Source organism: Corapipo altera, unplaced genomic scaffold (genome assembly GCF_003945725.1).
Source record: "Corapipo altera isolate COAL_440 unplaced genomic scaffold, ASM394572v1 66, whole genome shotgun sequence".
Taxonomy (NCBI): Eukaryota; Metazoa; Chordata; class Aves; order Passeriformes; family Pipridae; genus Corapipo; species Corapipo altera.
In genome coordinates, this window is record NW_020884924.1 from 556,304 (window position 1) to 572,309 (window position 16,006).

At 36.9% G+C, this 16,006-nt stretch overlaps 1 protein-coding gene across 6 annotated transcripts in view; it reads right to left on the minus strand.

Moving 5' to 3' along the window:
- The window catches only part of CDH12 (cadherin 12), a 520,207-nt gene that overhangs the window by 31,845 nt on the left and 472,356 nt on the right, over nt 1–16,006 (minus strand). For all 6 annotated transcript variants that reach the window (XM_027657479.1, XM_027657475.1, XM_027657476.1 and 3 more), the window contains 2 exons: nt 14,176–14,363; nt 7,153–7,406 (listed from right to left, as the gene is read on the minus strand). In XM_027657479.1, the coding sequence (XP_027513280.1) occupies nt 7,153–7,406; nt 14,176–14,363 (442 nt within the window). The remainder of the gene's footprint in view (nt 1–7,152; nt 7,407–14,175; nt 14,364–16,006) is intronic.

The window sequence follows — 16,006 nt, forward strand, 5'->3', positions numbered from 1 at the left end:
GGTAAAAGTGCTGTGAAGTAAACCCAGAACTATTATGGCCATATTGTTCCTTTCCGCTCACTTTAGCTACCTAGTTGTTCTCAATTGATTTGAAAGGTTCCCCTGCCAAGTTATTCTTTGCCTTGGATCTCAATGCACACTTGATTTTCAGTATCCATTTCCCTCCCAAACAGGCTACTCACAGAAAGCTGCAGTGCATAAACTTCTGGGGTCTACACGTCTATTTTAGTTCAGTCTCCTGACTGATGTTTTATAGCATAATATGACTGCATATGCCAACTGAAGATCACTTGCTGTTTTTCACAAGCTGCAGTAAGTTGATGAATAACTGACTGTAAATAAAGGTTACTGGGTTCTCACAATTTTAATCTTTGTTTTTAGTTGTTTTTGACTTGCTGGACTTAGGAAATAATATTTCATGCTTCAAGTTCAGGTATTATCTAGGAAAATTTATGCATGTCAAATGAATCCTTCCAATTTTTTGGGGGAAAGGTCTGATTTTTCTCTAGTGCAGTCTTTCTAACTTGTTCCAGAAAGTTAGAAAGTTCCTCCATGTTCCTGTCAGTCCTGAGAAAACCCATACAGATCAAAAGATCAGTCTGCATGTGTCCCAAAATTACTTAGAAGAGTTTTTGACTCAAGTCTCTGACTGGTTAAAGTGAACCTGCTGCAGCATCACAGAGGGCTAATGTGACAGTACATTTACCTTCCCCAGTGAAGAATCATGTATGATCTCTTCAGCCTTAAGTATATACATTTAAGACTAAGGCTAAAACAAATCTACACTCGTTTTGTAGTGGTTCCTTTTAGTAGCTCCAAGCTGATCACTGGAATTGAGGTACCAAAGATCTTGAATTGATACAATTGAGCTACTTGCCAGCTGAGTTGTGGTAGTCACCTGCTTGCATGCATCTAACCCATTGTAAATGTGAAATAAGATGTATTAATTTAAATTACCGTGAAGAGGATTACCATAATAATTTGTTATTCTTATCTTGTTTCATGGTAAAGATAAAGCAGAGACTGACTGTGCTGTGACTCTGTTAGAAAAAAGCTCCTTCTAAAGGACAATTTATATACAGAAGAGAAAGCTTTTTCTTCCTTGTGTTTAAAGAGAAGTGACCTTTCTGTTCAGTCCCTTAAAAACACCCAGTTGCTGAGAAGGAAAGACAGCTCACTCAAACGCAGAGAATGGTAGAGCAGTTCATGGGATAATATGGGGAAGAACTTACAAGAAGAGGACAGTGGAGTGGAGGGTGCAACTGCCTGAGGTCATGAAGACAAAGTCTAAGAGCGAGAAAACAGAGAACAGAGGAAGAACCAGAAAGTGAGGAGAACAGGAAGAGGAAGTAGGAGTTCACTGCCTTATATAAATTTCAACTTTGCTGTAAGGTGGGTAGATAAGGATGCTGTTGTGTGTACGGTAGCTTAGTGTTTAGCCAAATGAGAACTGAAAGTAGAGAAGATGGTGAGGAAAAAGCAGATGTGTCTGCCAAATATACACCTTCAGATTCAGAGAAAGTTTTGGATACAAACCTAGTTTCTACAGTTCTAGAAAAAAGATAAAGTAATTGGGACAAAGAGAAAAAAATACAGCAAGCCACTGAGATCACAAGATATGTCTTTCCTCCACAGAAGAAAGGAAGAGAGTAGAGCAGAACACCAATGAATATAATGGGAGATGCTTCAGGAGGAAAAATACAGAAACCGGTTGTGAGAGAAAGAAAGCCTATGGAATAGGAGACTGCTGTTTGACAGAGCATAGGAGATACAAGAAAATGGTGGGCTGGTAGAAGGACTGAAAAGTACAGCAAGGCATCTGCAGCTGAAACTGAGAGGTACTGGTGCAGGAATTTGAACTGGACAACCTGGATAAATCAGAATTTGGAAAAGAGGTCTTAAAAGCAGTGGAGGTTACAGGCACTTCATAAAAGGCAAGGGATGGAGTATAGCTAATATTGCAACAGAAACTGAGAGCATGTAACAGAACAAGAAGTGTGTAAAAGTCATCAGAGCAGCTAAAAAAGAACCAAAATTCCTGAGTTCCACCATCTTTTATCTGCATGAAACCAACTGGCAAAGCACCTTGTTCTCCTTCGGTATGATACTATAGACAGAAAAATATCTATCACTTAATCTGTTATTAAATGAAGAGATGCTGGAACCAGATGTCCCAGACTTTCTATGTATGTATACAACTATAAAATAGATTTTGATGCCACAGGATAGAATTTTTCTTTTTTGAAGAAAAAGCAAATTGAAAAAGTATATGCACAAAAAATGTCAGAATAAATATGGGATTGAAAGTTCAAACTCTTACATATTTAACTGTAATTCATCTTTTTTGTGCTTGTACATTAAGATAAGGTTGTGAACTAGTTTAGAAAATAAATAAGGCTTTTCCTTTGGATGTACATGCTGGGAATAGAGTCTTATCCCCAAGATACTGAGGGAAGGATTGACTAGTGAATATGGCCTTTTACTTTTATATCACTGTTTCATGACTCTGGACTTGGTCAAGAAAATGCATAGTCCCCACAGCTTTCCTGCTTTGAGTGGTTCTTTCGGTTCATAAGGCAAAACTCCCGAGTCAAGCAGAGATCTGAAAGGTAGTGTTGTGGCACAGAATATGGAACTCATTGTAACTGGAGTCATATCTGGGATTCACATCAGGAACAATAATTCTTTCATACTTTGTGCCCGAAGATCATTTCCATAGAAATCTGACAGCTTCAGAGGTTTCAGAGCAAAGTTGAACTTCTCACACACTATTAGGCAGAGCTCACTATTCTAGGAAGGACTGCGAGTAACTCAGTGTTGGCCTCCATTTGCAATTTCTTGTTATTTTGACAACTCTGTCTATAGCATTCATACTGTATGGACACATATAACAGTGATTTTTAGGAAGTCTTAAAACCCCTTCTACTAGAAGTACAAGGATCTTTGCTAAAAACTTGCATATTTACAAATTACATACATTATAGCATACTACAAGACAGCTGTGTTTTTTTTCCTCATAGACATCTTTGGACTGTTTTAACTAGAGAAGTCTGAGAAGAACATGAGAAAGTGTTTTGGGATTTTAATGGCCACAAAGTACATAGAGCTTCACCTTAACTTGTATGCCGAACATTTCTTGAAGCACTATGGATTAAATGGGAATAGATCTCCTGAGACATATAAACTCCAGATTTAACACAGTTTGAAAATTAGGTGCATTGGGGTAATGTTCCAAAAAAGCTTCAAAGCCAGTCACCCTTGCAGGTGTTGAATACCTGTGGCCCCTTTTCTCCTTGTGTTTAATTTCCTGTTCATTACTGAATGTGTGCTTTGTGCCCTTTCACTTCAACATCTCTAGCAAAAATCACCTTACAAAACAAGCCTTTTAAAATTCCTGACTTGTCCAAAAATTTGATACTAGTAACAGGAGAAAAGAGAAAAATAATATAACCCTTGCCATTTTCAATGTCTTTCAGCACAACATTTGTCTTTTTCTAACAGCTGAATCTAGTCTTCATTCTTAGCTGTTACCTCCCCCTTCCTGATGCACCTAGCATAACAGACCTAAAGTTTATTTCTGATAACATGGATTTAGTTGCTGGAATTAGCATCATTTCCTTTCATGTGAACTGTTCTAAACTCTCTCATTCTCTGGAATTTTGCATTCTGTTGCATACAGTACAAATTTTATCACAGTTTTTATTGTTTGGCAGACTCTTGATATTTATTTATTTTTTTTTTTTTTTTTATGGACGCCTAAATAGCCAAACTGCTCTAGGAAAGCATTTCAGAGAAAATGAGAAACTGTGCCACGCAGTAATTTGTATGGACTGTGGCTTCAAAGAACGTGACCTGCTTTTCCACATTTGTTTAGAGAGAATATTTACTCAGAAGTTGCTTGGACTCCTTTGATATGGAATGAAACCGATGGAACTATTCTTTACATCTATGAGATGATCTATATTTTAAACAGCTGACAAAGCATAATTGGTTAAGGTACATTAAGAACTTGTAATCACATGCAACTCTTTCAAATTAATTTGCATTCTTCTAACCTATGGTCAGGTACTTTTTTCTTTTTTTTTTTTTTCATTTAGAGGATATAAAACTTATAGAACACTGAATACTAATATATCAGTAACTAACAATTGCATATAATTTCTTGTTCTGCTTGGACTAGTCCATGTTTAGATACAAGTAGGTTTTCCCAGAACATAGAGCATTGTCAGAGTTCCAGTAAGTTAATAAGAATCTTATCATTAATTTCAAAGAGCTGGAGATCAAGGTGCATACAGAGAATCACATATATTATTACGAATCATTATGATCATGTGAATTATTATGATCATATGGTTATGAATATATGAATCAAAAATGAGAGCCAAGGAAGACTTTTCAGGATTGAAACATGAAAATTCATAGAAGTAAGGGGTCTTACAAGGTCAGAAGAGAGCTGCATGTAGAGGTTTCCAATTTAATCTTCTCAGCATGTCAGCTGGCTTACTGGAACACATCTCTCTCCTTAAAGCAACGTCTCTCCCCACAAAGTACACTAAATTCAATATGTGCCTTACTTCTGGGTAGGAACCCGTTTGTCTGAGAAATTGGTGATACTGGGATGTAGTTCATGTTTTTCTGTGGGCATGAACCAGCCTAATTGGTTCATAAAGGTGACCCTGGGAGCACTTCTGTAGTTTCTCAGTGTAAGGGGTCAGTAAGTAGAGCAGTGAGACAAAAATGTGGGGGTATTATATAATATTCCTGATCTTTTAACTGTAGATGAACATTTGCACACTGAAGTAGGGATTTTGGGATTAAAATGAATCCCTTAATATTCCAGGGAGCATAGTATATGGATAAATCATCACGAGACTATTATTTTTCTTGCGTAGTTGCATATGTAGAATCAGTAAAAAGCACTTGAGACTCCTAGGAGGGTTTGTGAAATAAAAACACTTCTCACTGAGGAGTGGTTATACATCCAAATGATTCTGCTGTCATATGAAAAACTGCTCAACTGTATGATTAAAGGCTTGCTATCTTGTTGCAAGATAGTATGATTTTCAACAGAATATTGACTTCACTGGGGCTATTTTCATAGGCTACCACCAGGGAAAAAGGTTCCCGCTTCAGTTTTTGTTAGTGAAGGTTTTGATACTTTTTCAGGGAAGCAATATGTCACAGATTCATGGACAAATAAGTTTCTATATTAAAAAAATAGAAGATGTTATTATAAAAAGAAAGTGAAACAAACAAAATTAATAATAGTTTTAAGCAAAATTTGACAATGAATTGACAAAGCAGGAGTTAAACAGTCAGTGTTATACGTTAAATTTTTGCATATGATTACAACTAGTATGTTTATTTTATATTTTGAGAACATAAGTGGTGAGCCAAAATACACATAATTAATAAACATGGATTAAAAAAGTACAAATTCAATTTGTAATTAAATATACATGAATATGTAGGCACCTGGTAGACACTAGTGGCATTTTTCTGTTCTATCATAGTCGCATTTGATAAATATTGATATTTTAAGATTGATGGCATGCATTATGTCTGCAATATACCTCATGACTATCTGGGGATAAAAATGTTTCCTGAAGTCAGGTAGGTCCAGTATGAATTGGTACTGGAAGTATGTGTAATGACTGCCTACATCTTACACAGGAGCTTCCTTATTGGTACCTGACTCTGGTTCACTTCAATCTTTCTAATGTGTCTGTAAATAGGTCAGCAAAATCAATATATTACATTTGTATAACAGCTCCCCTCACCCTTTTATTTCACAAAAATAAGCTATACCAGTAAATGAGAGGTTTTCCAGGCAGGGTTTACTTATGCTGAACACAGCCATGTTGGTAAGCAATTACATCCCCACAGTGTCAGCCAAGACATATATGACAATTATTTATCAGAGTATTTGTTCTTTGCCAGATGTAGAGGGTAAGTGGTTCTTGTGAAAGGGGCAGTGCTTACTGTCACCCACTGAGGTCTCCTTTTAGCACATACGTATAGCACATACGGCCTCCTTTTCCACTACTGTACTTCAGAGACACTTTTGTGGAAGACCCAGACCTGAGTGTGTTTTGTATCAAACACTTTGAGCATTGCTACAGGAAAGGTGTGATAGGAAGAAAGGGTCCTGCAGAGGTGGGGCAACTCTGTGCTGAACCATCTTCCTGCTCCACTTTGAGACTTGTGCTTAGTCCTGCCTCAACTCACTTCCTGGAGAAGGGCTGCCTGCACACGCACAAACAAAACAGCTGAAAAATCTACTTTACCTGAGAGGCATGCATCAGGTTAACCCTAAAAGGACATGGATTGGGTCCCCTTGCTCTCTTTTTCCTCTTTGTCTCTTTCCCTCTCATTTTTTTACCTGGGCTCTGGATAAACATACACAACCAATGTGGGATATAATGACTAGTAATATTCTTTGTTCTCTCTCCCTTTTCTGTCTTGTTTTCTTCCCTTGCTTTGCCAGGGCAAAGCATGGCTATAATATTCTACTCCATACTCCATTCTCAACTTTGTTGTGGGAGTAAGGAGATTGTGGAGGTGTGTTGTGGCTTGTGAGCCTGCACCTTTTGAGGCAGAAACCTTTTGTTGTGGGAATTGAAAACTTACTGAAGTGTACTGCACAAAATAAAGGTCTTGTTAGCCCCCACTCTTTTGGAAGTGTATTGTAAGAATTTAAGTGCTTATTAGCCAACATCCTTTGAGCCTAAAACAGTGGACTGGTTGCCAGAATTAAGTTGACAATACAAAAAAACATGAGTTTTCCAACATGTGCCCACTGTGAGGTTGATGACAACTTATAATGAACATCACACTCCTACAGGTGGGTCGTGACATGTAGACACTCTGTTTTTCCTTTCTTAGTCTGAACACACTATCTCTGAAGTCATGTCAGTGTATGGTAACTTCGATGATCAGTATGATAAGAAGCTGTCAGTACTTAATGTATATTTCCAGATAATTCACCCAAATGAGCATCTCTTTCCAATATTTTTCAAAGCATCAGTTATCTGCTACAGTGACAGACTTGGTATATTTCAATCTTCTTACTAAGCTCTTTGCCACCATATTTCACTGCCAGTAGCACTTTGGGTTGTCGGAAAGTTATTGAAGGAGGAAAAGCTTTCTTACCTAACTGAGCTGCTGCCAGCATCAAGGTCTTGTGCTGTCACTGCACCTATGATGGTCCCCACAGGTGTGTCCTCATAGACCTCCATCGTGTAGACAGGTTTGCTGAACACTGGAGGTTCATCCATGTCCAACACATTTATCTTCACAGTAGCAGTATCTTTGAATGGACCCACTGAGTGAAATCGATGGTCAAGATGGAGATTGGAGGCCTCAACTTTAAAGGTGTATGCCTTTTTCGTTTCAAAGTCTAATGGCTGCAGAAAGAACAAAAGCAAAACATGAGATTTGACTAAGAATTAAACATTGCAAAATTACTTTTGTTGTATTAGTATGACAAAAATGAAGATACTTTTAGTGTAAAATTCCTCTCCTGAGCTAAACAATCATCTAAGTTTGTTTTGCAGTTCATCTCACTATAAGGTGGTTTCTGAAATACTCCAGGTGAATCATAGCCAGGAAATGACTGCTTCTGTATACCAAAAAAATCAGGATGACTGGCATGGATGTAAACAGTTACACTGTAGATGTCTGAAGTTAAATGAGTGAGATTCATCTCTTGCAAATGAGCTGAATGCAGGTTAGTCAGAGATTTGCATTTACAAGTCCTATGCACAGGCAATCAGCTGTCTCTAGCTGATCCAGATCCTTAAATAGAACACTTCTATTTTTTTAGCAAGAAAAGCTTTCAGAAGACCATGGCAGTAATGGAGATGAGCTCAAATGAAAACTCTGATATATAACAATGGGTCAAACCAAACTTAAAGTATGGCTTGGAATGTGAATTCTAACTTGATCTGAACAAAGTTTTTCCTGTAAAACATCTTAACAGTGAACTGCTATTCACACCATATGTTTGAGCTGTATGTACTTAGCAAAATGCAGACTTTGGCTCTGCCTTATGATACTGTAGGTGTAATCATGAGGTCTTGAAGATGACATGACAGCTTTTGTGTACTTATCTGAGTTTTTGATGGAAATGTACCCTGCAATCAGGTTGTTTTGATGTGGGTTTCTGTCAATGTGTATCAATTTAGTGCCTTTAGTTTTAGAAAAGTAATCATCTCAAAACCCTTAATGCAGTCTTATTTACTCGAAAAGATGCAGAAAATTTATTTTCATTTAAAGAGTTTATTTAGCTGAATTGGCTTTCTTGTTGTTTTTAATGTTTCTGACAAAGCCTTTTCCTGATGTCTGGGTAACACTGGCACCTAGTGGTTTCTGCCTATAATTGTTAAGTTGGAAATTTTCTAACAGGAAAGAATATGCTTTCTGGAAAAGAGCATGTTCACGTGTATGAAAAACAATATTTCAATGCCTGTTATTTTTTTGCCCAGTGTTTCCCGTCATCTGTCACAACCAGGATAGATTGAAATTCTGCCATTTTCTGTCCTTGTCACAAAAGGACATAATTGGCCAGATGACTGACTAGCGTAAATTGAAGTATCTCCATTAAAATCAATTGAGTTACCTTGACTTGCATTAACTGAACAGCTAGCATATTTATTTTAAATCCTTATGAAGAACTTCATAATTTCACTAGACTAGATGTTCAGTCTTTTCTGAGCTGCAGTTTTTTTCCACAGTAAAGAGAATTCATGCTAATATTAAGGCAGTCTTATTAACAGTGAACTATTCAATAATCGGAGGAGTATTTCTAATTGATATTCTAAGTACCAGTGACAGAATAGATGTATTTGACTCCCCAAACTTGTTGTCATTTGCCTTTTCCTATGTTGCAGTTACAAGCTGCTCTTAAAATTGCCTAGTAAAGCACTATCAGCATATACACATCTGTGCACAGCAAAGGCATTCTACAAATCCACAAATCAGATAACACATAATGACAAATCACCTTACCTTGCAACTCTGGAAGTACCACAAATGCATTTATTTAGTATGACTAGGAGAGCATAAAATTAGCTCTGTGTTAGAAACAAACATTTTTAAATGTTACTGATTTCCACATTCAGGGCAGAAGTTAAGAAATGCTGCTATATAGATGCATCTGTATCTGAAATTGTATATTAGATAGATAGATAGATAGATAGATAGATAGATGATAGACAGATAGATAGAAAGAGAGAGAGAATTAAAGAACTGAAAGAAAAAAAAAGAAAAAAAGATGTGAAATATATAATGAATTCTGATGACAAGTATGACAAGGGTGGGAAAAGAACTATCCCGTCAGTTTGTTCTGATTTACAAAGATTAAATCTGAAGTGAGTATTTCAAGATTTGATTGGAAGTGAGCAAAATACATGTGTGCTCTGTATCTGGAGAAGGGGAAGGGCTGACCAGTGTCAGGGGTTTTTTTGCTGCTTTCAAGCACCTCACATGTTTCCAAAGGTGCCTTTCCCTGCTCTAGGAAAATATAAACCCAACAGCTCTATCTGCAGTCTATAGAGACTGAAGATCTCCTCTTCTGCGCTCCTCCTGACATTCTTCTTTGAGTGCTGTGCTCTTTGTGGTTGTGTCTGCACACAGCTCACCATTTTCTGCCTGTACTGAAGGACTTACTATCGCCTCCTCTTCCTCCTCAAAATGCAAAACTACAATTCCCACTCACCTAAACTTATGAGTTATGATTACAGGCAGATAGTGCCTATGCGCACAGCTGTGGAGGGAATTCACTGTCTCTGGAGAAAGAAGAGGTGGTGAGGGATGTGCAATCTGTACAGTTTTGGTAGTAAAGCAAGTAGTAGCTCTAATGCAGTTCTCACTGAAGGACACCAGGAGTCTGCCTTATGTTCACTGTTGTATTGTACAGGTGCTATCAGACTGCTCTTACATTATAGCAATGCCCCAGTGCTACATATATGCACTGTCTCATGAGCAAGACAACTCAGTTTAGCCAGTAGCCAATGCTGACTGCAATTAAAAGCTTCTTAAAAAGTTGCTCCTGAAGGTACAAGGAAGCATGCACTCCAAATACTTCCCTGCAGCTACTGGTTCTGTTCATCTTCCCCACAGTTTCTGTGATTTATCAGCACTAAAGCTACTCTTTCTCATCATGCAGTGCTATGACATGCTGTGATTTCATGGCTACAGCTTTTTCACCTGTTCAGTTAGCAGTGATGCACAACGAACAAAAAAGTAAGATGCAGATGTTCCTGAGTTTCCATTAAGCCATGTGGAGAAGTTCATGCAGTATAGTGGAGCAGTGTAGTACCAGGTGAAGTCTAAATATATATATATATATTTACTGTGTTTTAATGACACACTACACAAATTAGTAAAGTGATATCTTGAAGCAGAGCAAGTTCAGTGCTTGAACCCTACTCAGTTTCTTGATTAGCTCATGCTGAGCTAATTCAAAAGCTTCTGTGCACAATAGGCCTATTGTATAAACTCATCCTTAGTTTTATAAATATAGTGCCAACTGTTCAGTGAAGCTTGGACCCTTCTATTTTCCTTTACTGTTTTTGCCTGTGATTAAAAATTTCAAAATCTGGAGCTTGCCTAGGACTGAATGCAACTGAGGCCACTATGCTCTGTTATGAAGATGATGGAGATGATCTCTTCTCTCACCCTGCTTCTGGTAACTTACACTCACTGTAATTTGCTGAAACATTCAGATAAGTTGGCAGATATTACATAAATATCAAATGTAATAAGCATTGTATTAAACTGCACTACACAAGGTATGAAATGATAATTCTGTTCCTAATATAGTAATATTTCTTACTCTTAAACAGAACTGTATACAGAGCTATCCTAAAGCCAAGCATTTACTCCTCTTTTTGGTGATGTTATTTTCCTTTTTTTTTTCATTTTTAGAGAGGAAACTATTACAGTACTAACCACACAGTGGAGCTAAATGGCATTTGGATCATTTATGTAGCAGAATATAAGAAAAGCTATTTCATTCCTAATGTATGTAATTAACATAACAGTAGTAGTAGCAAAACTTATATTAGATCATACCATAAAAATAAATGAGCAACCAAAACAGATGATTTAAGATCTGCAACTTGTCCAGCTGTAGCTTTTTGTGCCCATTTAGCATCCTAGAAGCAGAGAATGGCCTTTTGCCTCTGCCAACACATTTAGCATGCTGAAAAGAACAGTTTAGCCTGTGCAATTTTGTTATCATCAAATATATTTTCCACCAAAAATAAATGTAGCCCAGAAAGGCTTCATTTTTCTCAATTTTGATATAGAAATCTCTCCATTTTTTTGCATAACAAAAAACAAAAAAGTGTCTATGCAGTGGCTGACATTTTCTGGCTGCAAGAAATGTTTCAGGGAAAATAAAATCAAACTTTATAAATGGTTTTGAAATGGCTCAGCACTGAATAACTGCAGTACTTACAACATCAGAATATGCTACAACAGAATAAAGTGCAAACCAGTTTTTAAAGCATTTTTTATTAGTAGCTTTGACCATTTATTATTGATAACTCATATTTGAATTAATATAATTAATAATTGAATGTGTTGGTCGGACTCATTCACCAGTTTTCACTTTATTTAAACGAGGACTTATATGAATACCTAACTTAAGTAATTGCATAATCCCACAGGTCAAATCAGTGTTCTGAGCATTATGGAATGTAAAATTGCTTCTCTGCAGGCAAATGAGTAGTGCTGTTGCAGGCCTGTACAGTACAGGTAGCATGCATTTTAATAGTGGTCTACAGATTTGTAAATGTCCAGTATTTCTGAAAATCTGAAAACTGCAACCCATGAAAACGCATTTACATTACCTAAAGTGAAGAGAATACAAAAAGACAACTGAGTGAACAGTATCTTTAAGAATCCAGATTGCTCTTGTTTAGCCTGAAATCCAACAAGGAACTTAAGTGGACAATTCCAAAATATCGTAAACACTTGGATCATTGAAAGTTTAGTGAAAGGGATCTTTTCCCTGAGAAAAGTTTTGTAAAAGGCAATGTGTAGAGCCAGTATAAAGGCATTCCTTGCTGGAGGACCTGTGTGTTTTGTTTATCTTCCATACTCCTGCATAGAACAAAGCTGGTATTTCCTGATCTTCACATTTTGTAACTGTCCGTAGGCTCACTATGATGATGATTAAGAAGGGATTAGGATTACACTTTTTTCCCTCCTGTTTAGTGACAGAGATCTAATGATAGATTAGATTACATTAGGCAACATCGACTGACGTTCTGCTGTTGTAAAAGTGCCCTACATTTTCAGATTATACTATATCTTGTTACTGAAAAGACTAAATATATGCAGCAAAATACAATGATTGTCTCTAAAGTATCTGGATATAAAACTGGTTTTGTCAATTTTATTTCTTTCAAGTTAGTGGTTCAGTTAGATACTATGTAATTACCCATATAACAGTCTCAAAAGTGGCCAAGCATTTTGCCTGTGACGGTCCTAAAATAATTGTACCAGGCAAATTCATATGTGAATGCTCTTTGTCAGTAAAAAATAATATATGCATGTTGTTGGAACTGCATTGCCAATTTGAATGGTTTACCTATACTATCAAATACATATATACTTAACCATAAGTATGGAAAAATTCTATCGTGTATAAAAACAAGCAGCATAGCTGAGGCTTAGGACTAATCCAGGGAGAACTAAATTCTATCAAAAATCTGCTCTTAATGACCAAATATTCATTTTGCAATGGTTCCCACTCACTGCCATTTCCGACTGGCAGTGCATATGGAGGGGCATGCAGCTGCTCGGCCTGACAGTTCCAAATGGATCTATTTTTGAGTCACTTGCATAAAGGGAAAAAGGTGATCAGAATGTTTTTTTAAATGAAATGAAATCTAAAAATTCACATTAGGAGGAAACAGTGCACTCAAACTTTTAGTCTGAATAGAAGAGAGGGTATGAAGAGGGCGAAGAGTTTTTGTCTCTGACAAATTACTTCCTGTGGGTATAGTGGCTTTCATTTTGTCATTAAAACCAGCAGAAGAGTAAGTGACTTGACATCATCTTGTCCTTTAATGTACCCACGGATAATTTACTATTTCCCAGGTCAGGAGACTGAAGTCAGGACTTCCATTATTAGAATGAATATAATGCAAAAATAGATCCATGGTCAGAACCAGAGAAATTTAAGTACCTAAATTCTAAATTTTATTGGAACTAAAGCTTCAATTTTCCTAAAGGTTATTTTAATACACATGTCCAAAACTCTTTCATTCCCAGACCCTTGTGAAGTGCTCAGTTCATAGTCGTGTACATTTTACAAAATTTACACCTACAAGCATGAACTGTCTATAAAATATAACTATACCTTTCAAAATGAGTTGGTGGTTCAGATTTCTTTCTACTGAACAAGTTGATCATTGGTGTATATGTATGCCTGGGCTCAGAAAACAACCACTGGTTAGAATGAGACACTCCTGGTTTGGTATCTCTCCTACTGAGTGCTTTAATCACTAAATTCTGAATGACACACATCTTTTCCATCTTTGAAATTCATAGATTCAGTAATCTTGAACTTATTCTAGTACACTAAAGCAACATCAACAGCTGAGATGCAGTGTGTTCCCCTGCATGAATATCTGATAACCAGTTATTTGGGACACAATTATGAGACTGGAAGTAGCACATAGTAATTTGCAACAATTTGTGACTTTTCTACCCTGAATAAAAATTGTGTTCACCACATTACTGTACAATGGACTCATTATTAAAATAACAAAGTCAAAATTTTCAAAATAAAATGCTTGTAAGTCATGAAGTACTAATGAAGTACATTATCTCAAGCATAAAATATAGCCCTTTCATTCCATGCTCTGCAACATTTTTCATATGATTTTAGGTGGAAAACTTCCCATAAAAGAGAAATTATACTTTCTAGACGGAGATAAGAATTACTTCTTTGACACAACATTATTTATGAAAAGTCAGACCTATGTGAAATGAAAGACTAAACTCCAATGCCTTTTAAGACAATGATCACAATCACGCATTCTAATACAGAGGCAAACTACTCTGTGTTACTGATGAGGTAAAGTTGCTTATAGTTTAATTCTCTTACCTAGTTTCTCATTTGAGACATAGGCACATCCACCCATTGGTGCCACATACCTTTTTCAGTTTAATGACTCCTTCCTGGGTGTTCTCATCTGTTGTGATGTCAAACAAGTTTCCTCCATCTCCTGGAACTATGTTGTACTCTATTTCAGCATTCTTCCCAAAATCAGGGTCCACAGCTCTGATCCGTCCAATAGCAGAACCAACATGAGAGGACTCAGGTACTTTTAAATGGAAGATACCTGCAATAAAGTGGAAGACAGTCATTCTTGGGATTTCTTGATAATTAACACAGTATTTCTGATTAAAGTCATGGAACCTGGGCAAAATAAAAAAGACTTAAATAATCCAATTAAAATTAGGAGATCAATACAACAAAGGATTAGAAAAATATATGTGTATTTTACCCATTGATTTCCCCTAGTTTCTAGGTTTTATCCAATGCAACTTTAAAGGCCTTAGCATATCTATATCTTCAGATATATATCTATATTTCTATCTTTAATTTTGCGTGTGTGGATGACTATTTTGAATTAAACTGTAGACAGTACATGTTTGTAGGCATTTTCCTCCTTCTGATTTTTTTTTTTTTTTTGGAGTAAATATATCTATGGATTTCTTAGCAGTTGAAAGGAAAAAAATCACTGGAAAAAGGGTTTCCACCCATTTCTTTAGAAGTCAGTATTATAAATATATGTTAAACTCCTTGTGGGGGAAGACTTAATGAATATTGCTTATACTAGAGCCACCAGAGGGTGCTCTTACTAAAATTTTATAGCTAAACATTAATTTTTACCTTTGAATGCTGTTATTTTCAGATTATTTACTACTAGTGGTAATAAAAAATTTAAAACTCTTCCCCTCCCCTCCAAAATTACACAGTTTTAAAATAAGCATTGTTGCTGATATGTGAGGAGAAAATGGTTTCATTCAGGAAAAAAGCTACATTGAAAAATGCTAGACATCAGAGTTCAAAGAGATAAAAGAAAAAGTCCAAAGCAGTTTGAGGCAGCCTTGACTTTAGCAACAGCAGTAGCAGCAGGCCAGGTTTATAACATGCTGCCCTGACTTATTTCACTGCTCCCAAAGCGTCTGTCTTCCCTACTGAGCTGCACCTCTCACAGGAGTTGATACTCTGCACAGTTGCCAGTGAACATCTCCAGGACCACTATTTACAGTGGGCAGGCAGCTCACCTTTCTTCATGCAGCATCCTTTGCTGCCAGCAACTGTTGGAGCTGATTTGGAGCCAAGGATGTTTGATTCACTTCATCCTGGCTCTCAACAAACCTAGCCCCATTATTTAGTTTTCCTGGGCCAAGGGTCCACAGCTCTCACAGAGCAGCCCCTTCAGAAAACATCAGCACTGGCCTGATCAGTTCCTATACACGTGAACACGTAAGAGGAAATTTACACCTCTTTTTCAACAGCATAGCAGGGCACACAGCTGTGACTAGTGGGAGGCATATTAGGGGGATGTCTGAGAGATTTCTGTCCGGCAGTGGTTCAGTCACACATCACAAAATGAGGCTCTGAGAAGTTGTATATTATGTATCAGCAGGATAGATGACTTTCACATCCAGCCACTGAATTAAACAGTAGATGCTGTTCCCTGTTGTTATCTCCTTACAATGCACACTGTGTCAGCTTTTTCAGCTTTACAATATTTCCAGGTGAGGAAAAAAATGACATTTGCACTGCTGGATTAGGAGTAAACCTACTCTTTTGTGAGCTAGTAGTTTGTGCTGTGGTACCTGTATAATTGTCTGTTTGATTGCCTCTGAAAAAATCTCTCTTTTCTACTTCCTCCCTCTGCCCATCAGTATGCAAAGTATACCAGAAGGCAAAATTTGCTTTGTTTGTTAGAGAGAATCCCTGTAAGTAAAG